The following is a 19,273-nucleotide window of genomic DNA, read 5'->3' as shown; positions in this document are numbered from 1 at the left end:
AGATTTAGATTGTAAAAGCACAATTATATTTATCCTAGCAGGTATTTTTAAAAGATTCTTTTATTTACAGAAATAATCTTTACATTTTTTGCTTTCCAGACGTGTGAGGTGATTAAGGCAGAGTCACAATTAGGAAGAGTCCTCTAGTATTATCCTTCCTGTGTCCTGAGTAAGAGAAAGTCATGGGTATTAACATTCCCCCTTTACCCAGTTCCTGTTCCCTTATCACACTCCATCTCCACACTCCTTCCTGCTTTTCGAGGGAATATGAAGGAGCACACAGGAGGTAAGTCTGTTCTCTATGCTACACCATAGCATTCAGCAGTGTTTGTGTTTAACTCCTTTTGTGAATCTAGCAGATTCTCCCTCGTTCTCACTTCAATACTTACTATGCCTTGTAGGTTGGTGTCAACGTGTTTATCAGCTACAGATACACTTTTAAGCTACTTGAACCCAAACTTTTGTCATAGGAGGCCTGAAAACTTCAACTCCACTTTCACTTTCCTTTGTATAACGCTGTTCAGAGGTGGAAATGTAATTTTCAGCATTTTCCCTCCCCTCCCCATTTGGGGTAGCTGTTATTACCTTTCTCCTACCATTCACTTGTTAATGGCCTGTCATCCTTTAGTTTTCTTTCATTAAAAGTTACCATTTATTAAATTTGTCAGTTTGTTTATACATGGGCACCCATTGACTACTGTCTGAGTGCTTCTTAAGCAGGCATTGTTTTAGGCATTTTACATTTATCAACACACTTATCTGTCAAGTTAATACTTAGAAGGAAGCAGATGTAAATGCAAGGTAACTGGAGGCCATGGAATCAGTGTGCTTAGTTTCACTGCTACCTTTACAAAATGGGCTCTCACATCACATATGATGTACACTTCACTATCTCTAACCTTATTCTGCCCCTTGATCTCCCACCTCACCCGCCCCCGCCCCCCCCATCCCACAGGCTGCCCACTTCCTCTCATTTTCCTCGAGTCCACCGCTCCCAAGCCTTCACATCTTGTATCTTTTCTCTGACATACTAGAGTCCTCTTCCTTCCGGAAATTTTCCGGGTAGCTGAAACTCCTCACCAGACTCTGCCTCTCACTGGGCGGCCAGAGCGCATGCGTACGGCATCGCTGTGTAGAGCCACGGGGCCCGATTCCCAGCCGCCCCCGCGCGCAGTGCAGGCTGGGGGAACATGGCCGCTTCCGGTCTCGCAGTCCGCCTGGCGCGGGGCTGACAGCGGCTGCAGCCCGGTGCGCTCCTCCCTCTGCATCTCGCGCCGGCGGTCGCGGAGGGCGCAGCGGCCTCCTGTTCTCGCGCCATGGAGAAGAGTTCGAGCTGCGAGAGTCTTGGCGCGCAGCTCCCGGCGGCAAGGCTGCCCAGCGAGGACTCACTGTCCAGGTGAGGCCGGGAGCGTGTGTGGATGGAGATGCCAGGGCAGGCGGGAGGAGAGGCTGAGGCTGTTTGTGCGGGAGGGAGGCCCGGGCATGCCGAGGAGAGACCTGGGCCTGGAGAGGCTGGACACCGAAGAGAGGAGAAGCTACAGGCATCCGGTGCGGATATGGAAAGCCCATCAGAGCCGTGCTTCCTCCTCTGGGCCTTTGGTGCGAGAGGTGAAAATACAGTTTTCTTTATGGCCACTGCTCCTCTAATTGCTGCTCATTTTCCGGTCGTGGATTTTGCTCTAGTTGTGTTTAAGGACGCAGCGTTTTTACTTTATCAGGAGTTCTGTTGTCAAGGGCGTGACATTTTCATTTCTCTGCTCCAGTTACTGAGTTTAAGATCCAGCCCATCACCAGACAAGTGGCCTTAGAGAACACTGAGACAAGCATACTTAGATTTGAAATGGAGAGGGGACGCAGCCTCACAGAGCCAGCGTCTCAGTTTAAACATCGGTGACATTACCAACACTGTACATTAGATGTGGTGTCTGGTTTGGAGCACTCTTCAATTAACTATAGACAATAGCTTCATTACAGAAACTTGTTAGTTTAAATTTTAAGCTTAATGCAGGCAGACAGCCACAGGTGATTCAAATGTACAGGCAAGGTCAACTGTTACTTCCACTTACTGTGTTAAGAGTATCTCTAAATTATTTGAAGTTTTGTTTTGTCTACAAAGTACTACAAGCAAAGTAGTGGTGTTTGACTATGGTAGCTCAGCTTTTTTCTGCCCCGTCACTCCAGAGTTGTACTTCTTTGTTTGTTTTTATACAGATGCTCAAATAAGAAATATCTTATTTGCTTTCATATACTCTACAAAATCATCTTTAATATTGCTTAATGTATCACACAATTTCTTTCACCCAGTAGACTGATGAATGTATTATTATTTAAAAGTGTCTTTGTGTGTGTGTGTGTACTTGCGTGAGTTCATGTGTACCACATGCACGGAGGAGTCCAAGAGGTGAGATCCCCTTAAACTGGAGGACAGGCAGGTGTGACCCTCATGTGGGTGCTGGGAACTGAATCCTGCTCTTCTGCCAAAGTAGCAAGTGCTCCCAACTGCTGAGCCATCTCTTCAGCTCTGACTTAAATTTCTATTGAGTTTAGCTATGAGGAGAATTATTTCTATTTGTTAGAGAGGGGAGATTATGAGGGGAGCTTAGCAAAAACTTGAAGTTTATAACTGAAGTTGATAAAGCTCTCATTTCTAATGGTCTCAAATGCTTCTGAGATGAATTTAGTTGAAATACTATGTTTGAATGGTTAATTTCTGGGAATAACAAATATGAAAATGAACACATAACTCATTTCAGGGTCCTTTTTTAAGGTTATATACACTCTTTTAAAGTTGGATGAAAGGCTTTGGAAAGTGTAGTTTCTACTAAAAGTGTGTTGTCTTGATGGAGTGTATCAGTCATTTTAGAGATGTTGGTTTAACTCTGCCTTCTGTGTCAATATAGATCAGATAGTTTTTGGCTTCAAAAGGCCATTTATTTTTTTTCTTTCTACAACATCCAGAAGTTTCTAATCAACTGTAATAGGCAGTAAAGGGTGAATCTTGCTTGGTATTGCCCTCTTTTTTCAGTTCTTGGGTACTCTGCACATGTGGAGCTCCCCTTTCCTAAGGTGCTGTGACAAAATTTACTTGAACATCCTGGTCATCCAGCTGTTTCTATAGTGTTATTTTGTTGGTCTTTCTCTGATTCTTTGTTCAAGTTGGACTCTGGAATATGAATATAAAACAGTACCTACTGTAGGCCAGTTGTGAAGGCTCGGATAGACCTGACCTTCAGCAATGTCTGTAATATTTTACAACCTACCTCTAGTTTCCATCTTCCAGGCTTTCAGGCAACCTCGAGTTCATCTTCAGCTCATTTGCACGTGAAACCATGTGGCACCCTGTGTAGTCTTCGTTGATAGCATTTTCTTTCCTTTTCTATACACAGCCCTGTCTTTATTGAACTTGCTATGTCCTCATTTGTTTCTTTTGCTTACTTTGGCTCCTATTTTCTAATTTTCCCTGTCAATCATTTTAATGTGTCTTTTTTCTTCATATATCCTCAAGCTGTAGCTATTCTGGGTAATACTTGTCTCTGGTTATTTTTATATTTATCAGTTGTGTTCTAGTTGATAAATTTATTAGCTTGGTTGATCCATGTCCCATATTTATGCCTAACTTTCATTAACAAAGCAAGAGGATATACATATACTTAAGGCCATTCACAACTGATTGCTTTTTTGTTGTTGTTGTTTTCTTTTTTTGGAGAAAGTCTCACTGTGTTGCCCAGTCTGGCCTTGAACTAAAATTCTCATTCGTCAGTCTCATGAGTGCTATAATTATAGGTGGGCACCATCTCTCCTACCCTTCAACTTAATTGCATTTTTAAATTGTATGTTTTTCTTAAAGTTATCATCATTTGAAAATAGTGAATCCTGGGTTTCTGTTTCTGTGAATTTTAATCATGGTCTTTAGAAGTAAAGAGTTCCCAGATGACTGAAGCATATTTTGTTGCAAAATCTCATATGTAGTTTTAGCTTCAACGTCACTTGATAGTGATACGTCGGTAGGGAATATGTTTCTGGGTTTTTCCAGTAGTGATAGATTTATGTAAAATCACCTTCTTACAGATTCCCATTGTGACTCATGGCGTGTTTTCTGAGGCAGCTAGCCAGGGCTAGAATTAGAAGGTTATAGATTCAGGATGAGGTGACTGTCTGGTGACCCTTGGCATTGTTTTTATTGGCACAGAGTCTTGCACTGATTGTATTGATAATCTAAAAATTATTTTGAATTTCATTATTTCTAGACCCTAAAAGAACTTTAACATTTTCTTATTTAAGACCCAATATTATTATGAACTCACTAGTACTTTTATCAAGACTTTTTTGTTTTGTTTTTGAAACAGAGTTTCTCTGTGTATCCCTGGCTATCCTGGAACTTGCTCTGTAGATCAGGCTGGCCTAAGATCAAGAGATCTACCTCCCTCTGCCTCCCAAGAGTTAGAATTAAAGATGGTGGCTGGAATTTAGCCACCACTACCAGCCTTACTTTCATGATTTTGTTCAAGTATGAAAGTTAATTCTGAGATTAAAGCTGAGTTTGGGCCTTTATACTTTTTTTTCCTTAAATCTCAGCTTTAAAGGAAATTTCCTGAGTATTTATTATTTCCTGAGTATTTATTAAGCTGTGAATAACATAATCAAAAGTATAGACTCTAAGACTTTTCCTAATAAGATATGTCACAGTAAGGTATACTTATAAAAAGTATTAAATGGAGAAATTATATTAGAGCATACATAAACCAAACCAAAGTAACCTGAATTGTACCCAAGGGAAGGAAATAACTAGGCAGGGCACAGATGTCCAGAAGGCAGGAAGTTTATTTTGGAAAGCTGCCAAATTAATGCTGTTGTATTAAGAACCACCAGGGCCTAAGATTGCCTGTGATTTAGGGTTTTGAATAGTGGAAATTCTCCAGATTCTAGTGTGGAATATTTTCCACTTTTTAGGGAAAATGACTTTGAATATGTAAAGTACTTGCTATCCTTATACCTTGTAATTAGGTGAAATAAATGGCTGAACACTAATTAAGGACCTGAAATGATTTTATAAGACTGATTCCTGCAGGAAGCAGGTTAAAATGAAGCAGGTTAAAATGGTGTTGGTGCTGCATGACTCAGCGGTTAGGAGCACTGGCTGTTCTTCCAGAGGTCTTGAGTTCAATTCCCAGCAACCACATGGTGGCTCACAACCATCTGTAATGGGATCAGATACCCTCTTCTAGTGTGTCTGAAGACAGCGGCAGTGTACTCATACATAAAATATATCAAGTGCTGATGTCAGAAGGTTCCTGATAAGAGACTGTGAAAGATGCCCTCCTAATGGAGACAGTCATAGTTTCAGTCTCCCTCTCTACACAGCTAACTGGGCTCAGTTTCTCCCACTGTGATGAGAGACCTCTGAAAGAGCAAGGTGTCAGGACCCAGGGTGGGAACCACTTTCTTTCACAAACTATTGCTACCGTGAAGAACTTTGAGCTTGAATACTTTTTAGTCTAGATTAAGTTATGACAGATACTGGGCTTTAAATATAAAAAAAATGAACTTTAAAAATATGCTTTAGTATAACCTAAATCACACCCCTCTTCCCCATCTAAAAACTAGTATGTGAAAAATTCTTTTTTTTTTTAAAGTTAGGTTTTGTGTCTATGCAGCTGTGCTTCTCTCTCTCAATCTCTCTCTCTCTCTCTCTCTGAGTGTGTGTGTGTGTGTGTGTGTGTGTGTGTGTGTGTGTGTAGGTACACAGCTCGGTTTGTGCCTTTATGTACTGAATTGTTGTCCAGTTTTGCAATGCTAATGATGGACCCTAGAGCTTCATGAGTGTTAGGGAAGTGGTGTGCTCCATTGAGTTCCACCTAAAGTTGGAATTAAACTTAGAGTACAACAGAAAACCTGGGCTGAGGGTCACTGGAAACAACAAGTTTTTTTCTTTTCTCACATAAAAGAGCACAGAAGTAGTGCATTTGTGGTGTAGTGGATCTGAGTACCAAGGATAAAAATTCTTCATGTGTTTAGATTCCAAAGTTACTGTATGAGCCAACATTGCAGTTGGAGCCTGACATGGAAATTTCAGGTTGAGGGACAGTTTCTCTCTTAAAAGTCATGCTTTTGGAGATGATAGGTTGCTTGAAACCTACTGTCTAGTGCCTCTTGCATGGACCTGTGGCATTGGCCAGCTGTAAGGCAGTCTAGGATATTAAGTTCTGTGGGCTCTAAGACTTCATGCTAAGGCAAAGCTTAGAGGTTTTGATTTAAGGAATAGGAGAAAAAGAGAGACAGACAGTATAGGAGACAGGCAGTAGATTCTTCCTGACACAGATTAACCATTTACATGCACGAAATATGTTCCTGTGATGCTCATGTAAGCTGGAGATGCCTCTGGTTGCCAGGCAGTAGTCACAATAGAAAATGAGGGTTGGTGCATTTTAGCAAACCAAGAAACTTGTCAGTACCTTCAACTCCAAGTTAAACTCTGTGCTTTGTGTATTGTTTTGGCTTTTTTTTTTTAAAGTCATAATCTCAGAGTCTAAAATGAAAGTAGTACTTAGTACTTGCTGGACCAAGAAGAGTTGGACAATCAGGGGTCAGAGAATAGTCAGCTATGCTGGATTTTTACTTCAAAGAGCTCAAGGGATCACAGACAAGGTAGTGGGAGTGGTGGTCTTGCCATCTACTGCTTCCTCCTCTCCAATTCCAAACCATTGCCCATATATTTTTATCTCTAGAGGAGAAATAACCCTGATCATCTTAAGCTATGTTAGTTTATCAGTACTTTCACCAACATTGTTTGTCTTTAATTCTGCCCTAACACACTAAAATTAATCCAGAGAAATCAATGTTGTATGAATCCTTATATAACCTAACTTAAATATTTCTTAAACTTGGGGGGAAACGTCTTCTGTATGGTATGTGTGTATGTATGTTGTGGATGTGTGTGTATGTGTATGTGGATACATGTATGCTATTGTGTGTGTCTCTCTGTGTGTGTGTATGTGTGTGTGTGTGTTTGTGTGAAATCAGGACAGCCTTGGGTGTTGGTCTTTGGCTTCTACCTTGCCTGTGACAAGGTCTCTTTTGTTTGCTGCTGCATGTGTCAGATTGGCTAAACTTTGAGCTTTCCTGGACTCTCCCCTGACACCACCCATCTAGCTTTAGGAATGCAGGAATTACAGATAGCCCTGGCTCTGTGTGAGTTCTGAGGATATGAACTCTTGTGCTCATACTTGAAGCAGATGCTTAACCCACTCAACCATCTCCCTACTCCTAACTTAAATATTTTAGGAGTATGATTTCAAACATAAGGAGTTGATTATTTGAGAACCAGTAGGTAAGTGTTCTATGGATTGATAGGACCGCTGTTCATCAGGTTGTAGGATTCCATAGGAACAAATAACACATCTGTCCATCTCCTTCTCTGTAGGATTCTTTTTTCTGATGACAGAAAGTGAGTGCTCGCTCAAGCAGTTATATGTCTCACTTCGAGTTTGTGCTTCTGTATAAAGGATAGTAAATGACTTGTGACAGGCCAGTTACTGTGAGCCATAAATTTTCTTGACCTAAGCAAAGATGCCTGCCTGTATAGGTCAAAAGTAAAATTAATAAATCTTCGTTTCCTAATATTAGAAAAGCATTATTTCATTATATCAAAGGGAGTAACACAAATAGAAACACCTAGGGTAAGTTTTGCTTGCTATGTGATAGTTTTTACAGCAAAGTTAATATGGATAATTAATACAGTATAATGTAAATAATAGCACTGAATGTTTGTTGTGGGCTTACTGTGTGCTGACTGTGAACTAAGTTACTTATGTGCTTTTCTCACATAAGCCTGATAATCTAGACAGAATTAAATTTTCCACTTTACAGATAAGAAAACTGAAGATGAGACTGGACTGACATTGGAGTCCAAGTCCCTGACTTCAGGGTCTTTGTGTGTGTGTGACACAGAAATGATTGTGCCTGAGGGTGAAGTACCTGGAGTCCAGGCAACTTTGCAGTTAGAGAACAGTTCCTGCAGACTGATACTGGTTACAGAGGTGTACTCTTGACGTGTGCCCCATGGAGAAGTGTAAAGGCGCGTTAGTGAATTGAGAATTTTCATTAGCTCTGAGCAATTTGTTTTTCATACAGAAAGATGACTGGTGATGTGTAGTTTTCATTCACAAGGACAGTTTTATGTTTTGAAGATCACATGAATCATGTAAGTGAAGACTTTCCCCTCCTTCTCTGTCCCTCAGACTTTGCACAGTCATTTAGAATTCTTAACTCCAGGGCTCATTCATTCAGTATCTGAACCCCCTAAGTTCCTTTGTGTTTGTTTACAGTTAATGTGTTAAGAACCATTGACATTTGAAGATCATCAGAAGTGAAGATAAAACATCTCAAAAATTATAATGTAAGTGAATGGAAAACTGCAAAAAAATGGACAGAAATAAACATTGCCAGTAATATCCTTGGAATCCAATATTATCCCAAATATAATTTGTGCACATGAGTAACCAGTGACTTCAAACTTTAATCTCAATTCTGTGTTCCAGTCAAGAATATCCTGTGATTTCTTCTACCTGGGAAAGCAGTCATTATATTTTAGTCACCCAGTAATTTTCCCTTGACTTTGAGGCATAGAGGTGCTTCTGTGTACTTTCTCCCTTTTCTCCCTTAGGACTTTGAAGTTTGGTAAGAGAACAGGATGAATAGGGTACAAATTATATTTGTGTAGAGACTTCTCTGGTAGCAGATCCGTCTGTGCCTTATGTTGCTACCATTTTGTATCTTTTAGTCATAAAGAGGCCAGTGAGATGCAAGTCTTCTCCTTCCCTTTTCTACCTGCTGCTTTCATCTCTCTGTCCTTCCGAGTTGCTGAGTATTCACAATGTCTTGTACTCTAAGCACTGGAACCAGCATTTATTTATTTATTTATTTATCTATTTATTTATTTATTTATTTTCTTTCTTTCTTTCTTTCTCTCTTTCTCTCTTTCATGCATTCATTCATTCATTCATTCATTTTTCCTGAGACAGCGACTAATATAGCCCACCCTGGCCTCATACTCTGTAGCTGAGTGTGATCATGAACTTCTGATCCTCTGTTGTACCTCCCTCATGCCAGGATTACAGAAGTGCACTACTGCACTTGATTTATGATTCTGCAGATCAAACTCAGGCTTTTTAAAACACTAGGCAAACTCTGTCAATTAGTTCCTGAATTCTTGAGAGCTTGGTGCTGTGGCCACTATATTACTGTTAGACACATCAGGATCACTCCATGCTTTGCAAACACTCTGGAGACCTGCATGTTCTAGTCACAGGAGCGGCTAAGTGAACATTTAGTTTGTAGTTTCCAGCTTATTCTGAGTCATTAGGAACAGGTCCAAGACTTTGTACTGAGAAGTGTGAAATCCATCATTGGTTCAGATGCTTTTTGGAGTCTTAGTCCAACTCCAAGATTTTGTTGATGAGAAGTTCAATTGTTTCTCTAAAGACAGTTGAATTTTGGAGGCTGGGAAAGGTTAGTGTTTTGTACTAAGTACCAACCCTGAGTTGGAGATTTCACAGGTCATGCTGCAATTTTTGTTTGCTAGACAGCCTCACTGTGCTTCATGTTTACAAGCCTCTCTGTCCCACATTTTAATATCATAGCCAGTACACCATTGTACCTGGAAAAACCTAGAAGCCACAGATGTATCATTTACCCAAAGATGGCATGCTGTTTCCCAATCTTTAGCTTGAAGAATGGCTGATTCTTATTTTTAAAGCATTGGGTAAGGAAAAGGACTTTTTTTTTTTTTAAATCTAGGACATCCCTGTTCCTATGTGGATTGAGTTTTCTATGATTCTGAAGTTCTGTTTTTAGTGTCTGAGTGGGAGGTGCTGGCTAGCTTTGTCTTGAGCATCTCTGTCATTGTTTTTCTCCCCTTCAGCTCTGTGAAGCATAGTGTTAGGAGTGATTGAGTTTACTATGTATGGAACCTGATGCTTCACACACCAAACCATAGATCTTGCCATTGAAATTAACTTGTATTTGTAATACATTAGTATTTATTAAAAACTCTTAAGGAATATTTAGAACCATGTTTTGAATTAACTATATTATTGCACATATTTTATATTGTGTCTCTTAGTTCCTGAATTGTATCTTATATTAGTAAATGAAGTTAGCCCACTTTTTAAAAACTATCCTATGATACTGGAATTATTAGAAAGTGGGTATAAACTGTTACTACTCAATTTCTGATTGTTTTGAAGTATGTCTTAGTTAAAGGATGCTTTCACATGTTATTTGTTTTATGATCTGAGAGACCAAACTGGGGCTCGCACGTGCACAAAGTGCTGCTTGTAAGTAGTCATTAATCTGTGCACAATTATTCTCCTTGGCTTTACAGATGTCACTTCCATTGTCATTGGTTTTGTAACCACAGGGTCAAAGTTGCAAATAGATGATCTCCAAAATGAGACTTAGTCTGGGAATGTAGCTCAGTTGTAGAGCCTGCGTTTGGTATTCAACTTCCAGTATTATAACGGGACAAAGAAGGGAAAAGAGGACTTTATTATGTGGTGTTAACTTCCCACCAAAGGAATTTACTTAAGTTTCATACATGCTGAAAGATACATCAGAATGACAATATATTTGTACGATGATGTGAAATGTTTTGAAAACTAGAATGTCACAGCTGTAATGTAACTATTACCTACAAAGTTGCCTTATTATTTAACTGTATATACTTGCCATTAATTTTAGCTTAAATTCAGAATGAATATAAATTCTGATAACTTAACTTGTTATTTCTTGTGCTCTGATTTTATTCAGTTGTTAAGTGTATGTTTTTGTTACACAAGTAGTTAAATTTCTCTTTCATTGTGTCAGAGTCTCCTCCCTCTCCTCCTCCCCCACCCCTCCCCCTCCCCTCCCCTCCCCCCCCCCCCCCCCTTCATGGTGATTCTGCATCTCCTCCTCCCTCCTACATCCTAGCCTGAGCAAATCTAAGGGTCCCACTCTGTCTCCTTTTGCCCAACCATTGACCACTGGCATCTTTATTGATTTCTAAAACCAATTGGGGACAAGGACCTTCAGTGTTTGGACATACAGATTCCTGATTGAATTAAAGCATTAGAACCAATCTCCAACAGAGTCATTTATTAAGATATAAAGAGAGTCTGAAGAGATGGCTCAGAGGTCAGCACTTGTTGCTCTTGCAGGAGACTCAGTTCTCAGCTCTTACATAGCAGTATACAGCCATCCATAACTCCAGTTTTAGGATGTCCAACTTCTGTAGGCACTAGGCATGCATGTGGTGCACATATAATCAATAATCATGCTAGCAAAACACTCCCACAAAATAGAGTCTTGGTGCTCATGTGTTTTTTGTGCTTGCTGAGATCAGAAAACTACTCAGGTCAAAGCTTTACTGACTAAGCTGACTACTCTGCCAGTAACCCAAGATATAATCTGACAAATTTCAATTTAGAATATTTTTCTCAGTTAACTGATATGTAAGGAAGTTTTCCTTGTAGGCCATTTGTGAGTCTACTTAAGTACTAATTTAAACAACTTGCTGAATACAGATTGGTGACTAAAATAGATTTGGAGGAGTTGTTTTAGGATTGCTGTGGCTCCCACCTCATGTTGACATTCCTTTTGATTACAGTGCATTCATTGGTGTTTACCAGTTTTGTTAAACTTGTAAATATGATCTTTGTTAAACCATTCTGTGAGGGAAAGTCTTGTAAGCTGTTATCAGTATAAATTGGTTCAGATTTATGTTGGAATTAACAGATCACATTCACTGAATTAATCTGGAAGTAAAATTATACTCACAATTTAACTGTGTATCCTGGATGAAATGTTCTTACTTCCGTGGCAATTTCCAAAGTGCCAATAAACACCAGCCAAGGCTAGCAGAGCTCAAGGTTCATCTTGTTTTCTGAGTGAAGACTCTCATCTCTGTCAGTTCCCTTGATAAAACATTGTTTCTGACACTTCTCTTGCCCTTTAGATTGGTTAAATTTAAACACATGGAAGCTGGCACAGCATTTAAAAAAGTGACTAAACGTGTACTTACTGTGTTCTGGTGAAGTCGTTTGCTGTTTTGGAGATAGATATTCTGACAGTAAGGTTTTTGTTTTATGAAACACACTGCAGGCCTTTTATTATTTTTTTAAGTAAATTTTTCAACAGAATGACTAACAAGCACAAGCACATACAGTGCTTAGGAAGAACACTGCAGTCCATTGTGTGAGCGGTGAGAGCAAAATTTGCATTCCTAGAAAAGCTTTCTTCCAATCAGGATTCAGAAGGCATTCTTTAATATTCATGGGCAGATGACATTAATAACCAGAAAACACTGAAAGTACCTCTTGTTTCATGGGATATTCAACAGAAATTGAATTGGCAGTGAGAAAAACTGTTTAAACAAAGCAGGTGGTTTAGATCTTACTGTAACAACTGTGGTCTGCTGAGCCTGGAAATAGAAGAAATATGGCTGATCCTGCACCCTCTTGAGACTTGCTTACTAGGAGTGTGAAAAGTAGGTGATACATGTCTAACTTTCTGGGCTCTTTTGAGTTAAGCATGTGTAATGCTAGTTATGTTTCTTGTGTCTAATTTTCACTTTTACAAGAAGTGTTTTATTGACTTTTGGAATACTAGGTTAGGAGGAATCAGGAGCATGAATATTGGAATCTATTAATGCTTGGATTTTCTGTTTATTACTGTTGATTGCTGCTAAGTGACAATGTGACAAGAAAGTAGTGATGATTTTATTAACAGTCCTGCAAACCAGTATTTCAGAGACAATGATACTTTGCTGTTATTTTCATTAAAAAGTACTGGTGGTGGTAGACTTGATAGTCCCAGGTGTGAATCTCAAAATAGGTACTGAAGTTCATTTGTTTAGGAGGGATTTTCTTAATTTGTAAGTTTGTATCCTAGACATTTCTCTGGAATATTCGTACCTGGGGGTCAGATGTTCCGAAGTAAAAGAAACTCCAGAAAAGTAGAAGGTTCTTTATCTTACCTTTTGATACTGTTTGGAAAAGGCCAGAGTAGTTCCCGTCTATCTGAGGATACCTAGCTGTTGTTAGGGTTCACATTAGTGCTGCTTTGCAGTAGTAGAGTTTTGAATAGGGCCACAAAGGAAAACAAGGACATTGTAGTACAACAACAGAGATGAACAGATGTGTGGGAATGACTAAGAGTCAGATGATGGTTTCTGTTTGGTTCTTGTGGTGGATGAAGCTGAGCCGCTGACAGAGTGGGGTATGACTTGAGGTGGAGAGTGAGCATGCTCACTGTTTTGTCCCTGCCTTCAGTGTAGATTTAAGTTGTGTTCTTTCAGAGGTATGTGTGAACATATGGACGCATTCTTCTCTGAGACCAGAAATTAGCATTTAAATAATACCAGGTTTATTCCACTTTTAAAAATGATGCTGAAATTTAGACAAATGTACTTGTGATGGTCATTGAACACGGGGGTCTTGACTTTTACTAGGCCAGCACACAACCATTAAGTTACATCCTAGCTGTTTGTGAGTTGTTAATGGCCTTCTTAAGGGGTGATAGTCTGAATTTAATACATTAGAGTATAATTGTAGTGCTCTTATAAGGGGTATTTCTCATAGGAAAAATTGTCTACATGAATAGTGTAAAATGTAATTGATGTCCCAGACAGTTTTCCAGAGTACTGGTTATATTCTGACCAGCTTTGCTGTAATGCTTCATTAATTTCTAAGATTTATTCTGCTTATGCCTCCTGTCTTGACATAACATGCTTGGCTCTCTGAAGAGAAACATTAATGCTTTGGGGCATGGAGTATTGTGATTGTTTCTGTTGCAAAACACTTGATTTTATGCTGTTTTGAATCTTACTGAGATCTGCATGCTATTCAGTGCATTGGAAGTTGCTAGTTACAGTTTTGAACTTTGTCAGTATGTGTTTAATAAGTGTGTGTATATGTGTTCATGAATGAGTTTTGTGTTGTGTTTATGTATTTGCATGTATGTGTGTATATTTATGTGTGTATGTTTGCATGTGTGTGTGTTTATACATGTGTGTGTTTCCATTGAGAGCTGTAGAGTAATAGAAGAGGATTGTGATTTTAATTTAATTTTAGTTCTTCTACTTACTGGCTTGGACAAAAAGGCTCACAATAATTGGGAATGAAAAGCAAATGGTGCTGCAGTTCAAGAACATTTGCATGGGAAAAGGTACAGTATAATTAAACAGTGGTGCTGAGAGAAAAGGCTAACATTTTTCCAATGTCTAAATTTAATATGGATGTGCATATACTGGGTAGGGGGAGAGTTGGGGACTGTTTTCACTCCCAGGAGCTGAAGAGTTATGGAAACCATGAAACCTAGTATAGCACAGTGATTTCAGTATTTATAACTGGTTCTTGACTCTTGCCAGTCTTGTAAGCCTGTGCTCCCAGCACAGAGTCTCCCTCTGACAGCATTATTTGACCATTGTAATCTGTTTTCTCTCTTAACTTTCAAATTCATTTTGAGGCAGGATTTCATCTTTCACCTATAGGTGGGCTAGGACTTGCCATCCTCTTGCTTCTGCTTCCCAAGTTCTAGGATGACAGACCTGTCTATTCACATCCTGCTAACTCTGCTTGATGTTTTGGTTGTGAACCTAGCCTTTAATGTCTGAGCCATCTTTCTATCCTTAACTCTGTTTCTCTAAGGAGTAAATTGTTAAGAATTTCACCTAATTTAACTTTTCACTTTTGTATTTAACTCTGTTGTTGTAAACTAGGATTTCTAATGGTTAGGAGGTATCCTTTTCTAGCTTCTGTTAGCTAAAATAATAGTTGGCATAGTATTGCTTGTGAGATAATGTGCTAAACTGTTACATGTATTATTTTATTTCATCATTATGAGTATACAAATAACTCCTAGCATTTGTTTAGTATTCAGTAGGTATTTAGCAATTTGTCTAATAAATTTAAATAAAACTAAACCTGGGAGTACTGTATGCTAACTGTTATCATAGAGCTAAGCCAGTGTTTATCATCTCTTAAGAAAATTATTACTCTTCTAAGGAGTATTTTTAAACTCATATCTCTCTACCCTTTTATAGTGGGCCAGGCCTACCTGGCTATTGCCAGGTAACTGAGAGTGGAGTTTAGGCAGAATGCTAACAGCCTATGTATCAATTAAAATGACAGAAATTTCTCCATTACCTGGATGGTTACCCTAGGCTCCTGTGATCTCCATGACTGGGGCAGTGGTGGTAGTTCTTCAGCTGTCATATAGGACAGCGTTTATCTTCAGCTGCCACTCAGAGCAGTGGGCCTTCGGTACTGGGGGTGGCATGGGATATGGAAATGCCAAGGGATATTGAGGGCTTGGATAGGGTTTGGGAAATCTGGGTGGTGAATTCAGAACCATTGTTCAACTGGAAGGAGGCAAGGATTCCAAAGCAGGGACTGATCTTGCTGAGGAGGAGGTTGGACTATGTTTGAGCCCTTTTGTTGGTGGTGGGGATTGCCTCTACCCACCCTGTGAAGATGTCCACCCAGACCAGGAGGTACCTAACACTTTTGACTGTGAGCATGTGGGTAAAGTCAAGTTGCCAGTTGGTTCCAGGGAGAGAACCTCTGGCCTGGTGAGTAGGAAGAGGGGGGGCTGCAGTAACTGAAGTTGGAATCTGCCATTTGACAGATTTTTACAAAAGGCAGTAGTAATATCCGGTAAGAAGTGCATATCCTCAGGGATGGGCTGCAGGTGGGCTTGAGCAAAGAGAGACAAGTTTGGCTACTACATTGAAAGAGCTGGTGTAGATAAGGCAGAATTTGTCGAGTGGCAGGAGGTGATAGTGGGGATGTCCTATGGTGGGTGAGATGGGACCAGGCCTCCAAGGGCTGTAGCTCTAGGCACCTCATCATCTTTGGCTTGGTTATTTCTCTTAGAGATGATGGAATTGTTAGTCTGATGGCATTAGCAGTCAGTTCCTATAGCTGTGGGGAGATGGGAGGCTTTTATCGTGGCCATAATTTGGTGTTAGTTGGTTATGGATCCTCCTTTTGTTATAAGTAGTCCAAACTCTTTCCAGATGGCAGCATGTGATAGGAGGGTGTGAATGGCTTATTTGAGGTCTGTGTAGATGGTTAGGGATTGTCCATATGCAAATTGGAATGCACAGGTGAAAGCTATTAGTTCAGCTTGTTGATTAGTGGTATGGGCAGGGAGAGTCTGTGCCTCAACCACTGGTATTGAACATTATGACATAACCTGCATTTTGGGCCCCCTTATGTATGTGTCCCAGGTATAGATGGCCTGAAGCAAATGTGCCCTCTTGTATGTGTGAGGGATGGGGCAGTAGTCCCTCTAGGTTTTCAATGCAAGAATGAGATGGGAGTGGTCTTTGGTTGGTTGGGGAAGAAGATTTGAGATGTTGAGGGGTGGACGTAATTGAAAATGAAGTGTAGTGTCTTCTACTGGTGCCACCTGGAGAGAAAGAATCCACATGGGAGGTAGTGTTTGTAAGCCTTTATATGTTGTGGAACAGCTTGTGAGAGATAATAGTAAGATAACTGTCCCGCGCAACCTCCCGCCAGCAGGAAAGACGCGGCACACTCAGGATCCTTCTGCAGTATAAGCTTTAATGCATCTTGAGAGGGAGAGCATAAGCTTCACAAACGAGGAGGGACCCCAAGGGCCTAAAACCCTTCCCTTATATAGAAAGCTAAGCTCGCCTGGGACGTGGCAGTCTCTGATGGGCTCCTGTTGCCTCAGGCCACATGACGTGTTCCAACTGTCAGATTAATAAAGGCGGGAAAACCTTCCAGCGCATGCGCACAGACTTGTTAATGGCAATGATGTGATAAGGATAGCTTCCCACATCTGCCCCCTTTTTTATTTAAAAGTGATCCTAAGAAGAGGCCATAGAAAAGTGAAAGAGTTCAGGCCGGGCAGACACAAACCAATCAAAAGGAGAGAGGTCTAGATTTTCTCCTCCTCAATAAGTGAGGCAGGCCCGTGTCTCTACACTCACTTCGGGGTGCAATGGGAACTCGAGCCCTCCCGAGCTTAACGAGTGTGAGAACAACCATATCACAGTCCTCAAGGTGCAATGGGAACCCGAGCCCTTCTTGAGTCTGGATTTGGTTCCTGGGACAGATAGAGAGAAAGAATTAGGGAAGCCAAAATGCCCAACTCTTGTGCAATGGAGAAAAACTCCCAGAGGTGCCAGGGCCATTTGGCAGGGGGAGGAGATGGTATTACAGATTATGGCCTTGTCTTAACAGGTCTTTGGGGCGGTTGTTAATCATGGCTATCCAGTCCCTTAGTCCAGTGCTACAAGTGCCTGGGCAATCACCACCTTATCCTGTTGTCACTGTGACCTGAGCTTGCAAAGGAGCCACAACACGAGCGCCAGCCCACAGCAGAGCAAGGCTCCGAAAAGACCCACCCCCAACCATTCTTTAAAATAAGAAAATATTGAAGAGATCCATGTAGACAGTCCTTCGGTCAGGGACAAATCAAGTCTGGTAGAATTCACTTCTATAATCGCAAAGCGTAACTTCCGAAGCGTCTCTTCAAACTCTACAGTCCAATTCTGTAATAAAAACTGAGATAAAGTTTTAGAAAAATTTGCTGCTCTAGTATAATTTTCATATTGAATAGAGGTAACACAAAGTCCCGCCATTTTTTGTTCGCAGCCCAATTGGGCTAATTGCCACAACATGTCAATCTGTTCCTGAACGAGGTCAATGCGTTGATTCACTAGCATTAATCTTCCCAGGATTTGTGAGTTGGCAGAGACCTGTTCATCTAGTGCTGACGTGACCGAGGCAGACAGATGATTAATAGTGTCTACTGTCTGTACTGAAGAGGAAAGGGCCAAAGCAGAGGTGGTAACTGCGCCAGCCACAGCTGTTGTGGCAATGATGGCAACTATAATGGCAGAGATACCAAAATCTCTCTTCACTCTAAAAGTGCTTAAACTATTAGGTGCCTCAACCGGCACAGATACAAATCTAGGTAGCCAAATTACCAAAGCAAAAGGAAAGGCAGTAGCATTCCAACAAAGTCTATAAAAACAAATTTTAGGAATACATCGTAGGGTATCTTTCCAAATAGTACTATCATTACTAACAAGCCAGATAAAAGGGGGCCAAACACATACTGGTGTGGGTTTAAAGGCCAACTCCCTAAAAGGAGACTAAGAAATGACTGAGGTCATCCAGGAAACACTTCTTGACCCTGTCTGTCCTTTCCAATCGTATTTTAACTGTCCTTTGGCAGCCTTGCCTCCATTAATCATAACCATGGAAGATAAATCTGTGCAGCTTCTGTTAATGCCACAAAGAAGCCATTGATCAAAGGGATTAGCAACCATGCTGTGGACTGGTTATAAATTTGGATATACTGACTGGTTTTATTAGGGGAGGGAATGATCATAAAACATAGGCTCCCCTTCAAAACATAACTATTGTTAGTTTCCACAGCGTTTTATTGGTCGCAAAAAAGCATGGAAACACCTGAGCATTATGCATCACTGGCATAGGAATAGGGAATGTATTCATTATGGCCCATCTCTGAACCCCCAAAATACTAGGAACCCAGAGATGGAGGATCCACAGCATCACTGGGTTGTTGGTCGCTGGCAGCATCTTGGTCCGGTTCTCCGACCTTCCTTGTTAATCTCTCTGGGATCCAAAATGGGCTTTCTTCATTCTGTGGGAAAACACAAACAGCTCCCCTGGATCTTATCAAAATAGGATCCGGTCCTTTCCATTTATTAGCCAGAACATCTTTCCATTTCACTAGATCCTTTGGTCGATCAGGTTCTGCGAAGTGGCGGTCAGCCGCTGTGCGACCATGATCATCTAAATTTAAAAAATTGAGAGTAAAGAGTGCCATAGATATGGCTACTCTGGGAACTGGGGGAAGAATGTCTTTCATTCCCCCTTTCTGTTTTAATAGATAAGTCTTCAAAGTACGATGTGCACGTTCGACAATGCCTTGTCCTTGTGGATTATAAGGTAGACCTGTCAGATGAGTAACCCCCATCTGCCTGCAAAACTGGGAAAACTTTTTGGACACATAAGCTGGTCCATTATCCGTTTTTAGAATCTTAGGTTGGCCCCAAGCACTCCATGCCTCAAGACAGTGTTGAATTACATGGGAAGCTTTTTCCCCCGTCAATGGTGTAGCTGACAGAACTCCAGAACAGGTATCAATGGAGACATGTAGATATTGTGACTTCCCAAAAGAAGGTATGTGAGTCACATCCATTTGCCAAATTTGTAACGGCTGTATGCCCCTG

The 19,273-nt window shown here is 40.6% G+C and overlaps 1 protein-coding gene across 3 annotated transcripts in view; it reads left to right on the top strand.

The window, feature by feature from the left end:
- The first annotated feature begins 341 nt into the window (after positions 1 to 341).
- Positions 342 to 19,273, top strand: part of Mtmr2 (myotubularin related protein 2) — a 58,081-nt gene continuing 39,149 nt past the window's right edge. Inside the window, exons 1-2 of one of the 3 annotated variants that reach the window (XM_028763422.1) lie at positions 1,303 to 1,396; positions 8,325 to 8,395. Coding sequence is in view for 1 of the 3 variants with exons in the window: in XM_028763419.1 (XP_028619252.1) it covers positions 1,317 to 1,396 (80 nt within the window). In the remaining 2 variants the exon portion in view is untranslated. Of the gene's footprint in view, positions 1,397 to 8,324; positions 8,396 to 19,273 lie in introns of all 3 variants that reach the window. The other 2 variants (XM_028763421.1, XM_028763419.1) reach the window with 2 other exon arrangements.

The sequence above is a fragment of the Grammomys surdaster genome, unplaced genomic scaffold (assembly GCF_004785775.1).
Source record: "Grammomys surdaster isolate TR1022 unplaced genomic scaffold, NIH_TR_1.0 138, whole genome shotgun sequence".
Taxonomy (NCBI): domain Eukaryota; kingdom Metazoa; phylum Chordata; class Mammalia; order Rodentia; family Muridae; genus Grammomys; species Grammomys surdaster.
This window is presented reverse-complemented; position numbering and strand designations above follow the sequence as displayed.